This window comes from Olea europaea, unplaced genomic scaffold (genome assembly GCF_002742605.1).
Source record: "Olea europaea var. sylvestris unplaced genomic scaffold, O_europaea_v1 scaffold3377, whole genome shotgun sequence".
NCBI lineage: Eukaryota > Viridiplantae > Streptophyta > Magnoliopsida > Lamiales > Oleaceae > Olea > Olea europaea.
Window position 1 is genome coordinate 911 of NW_019252771.1, and position 339 is coordinate 1249.

Consider the following 339-nt stretch of genomic DNA (forward strand, 5'->3'; position numbering starts at 1 on the left):
TAAACTCTTATGCCGACGTTTGATTTTGACTTTCGCAATTTAAGATCCAAATCAATCTACAAAGTACAGGCCCGTTCTGCTCATTCCAAACCAGTACCGGCCTTCACACGACGAAGCCCACCACCAACCCCCACACGCTTTCCTAAAATACATACACTCAGTCTTTTGAACTTAAAGCACAGAATCCAGAGAGGATGATGACCCTGTGAGAGTAATAATGGAGGTGTTGCACTACAGCCCATGGGACAGTGTTTTGGAGATAACCAAAGTGGCTCAAGAAAAGGGCAGTGACCCATTCTTGTGGGCAATCCAAGTTTCTTCAAAGTTGAATTCTGCTGG

At 44.8% G+C, this 339-nt stretch overlaps 1 protein-coding gene across 1 annotated transcript in view; it reads left to right on the forward strand.

The window, feature by feature from the left end:
• The first annotated feature begins 217 nt into the window (after nucleotides 1-217).
• LOC111386020 (mediator of RNA polymerase II transcription subunit 33A-like) overlaps nucleotides 218-339 on the forward strand; it is a 9967-nt gene continuing 9845 nt past the window's right edge. Inside the window, exon 1 of the mRNA XM_023010448.1 lies at nucleotides 218-313. Coding sequence (XP_022866216.1) covers nucleotides 218-313 — 96 coding nt within the window. The remainder of the gene's footprint in view (nucleotides 314-339) is intronic.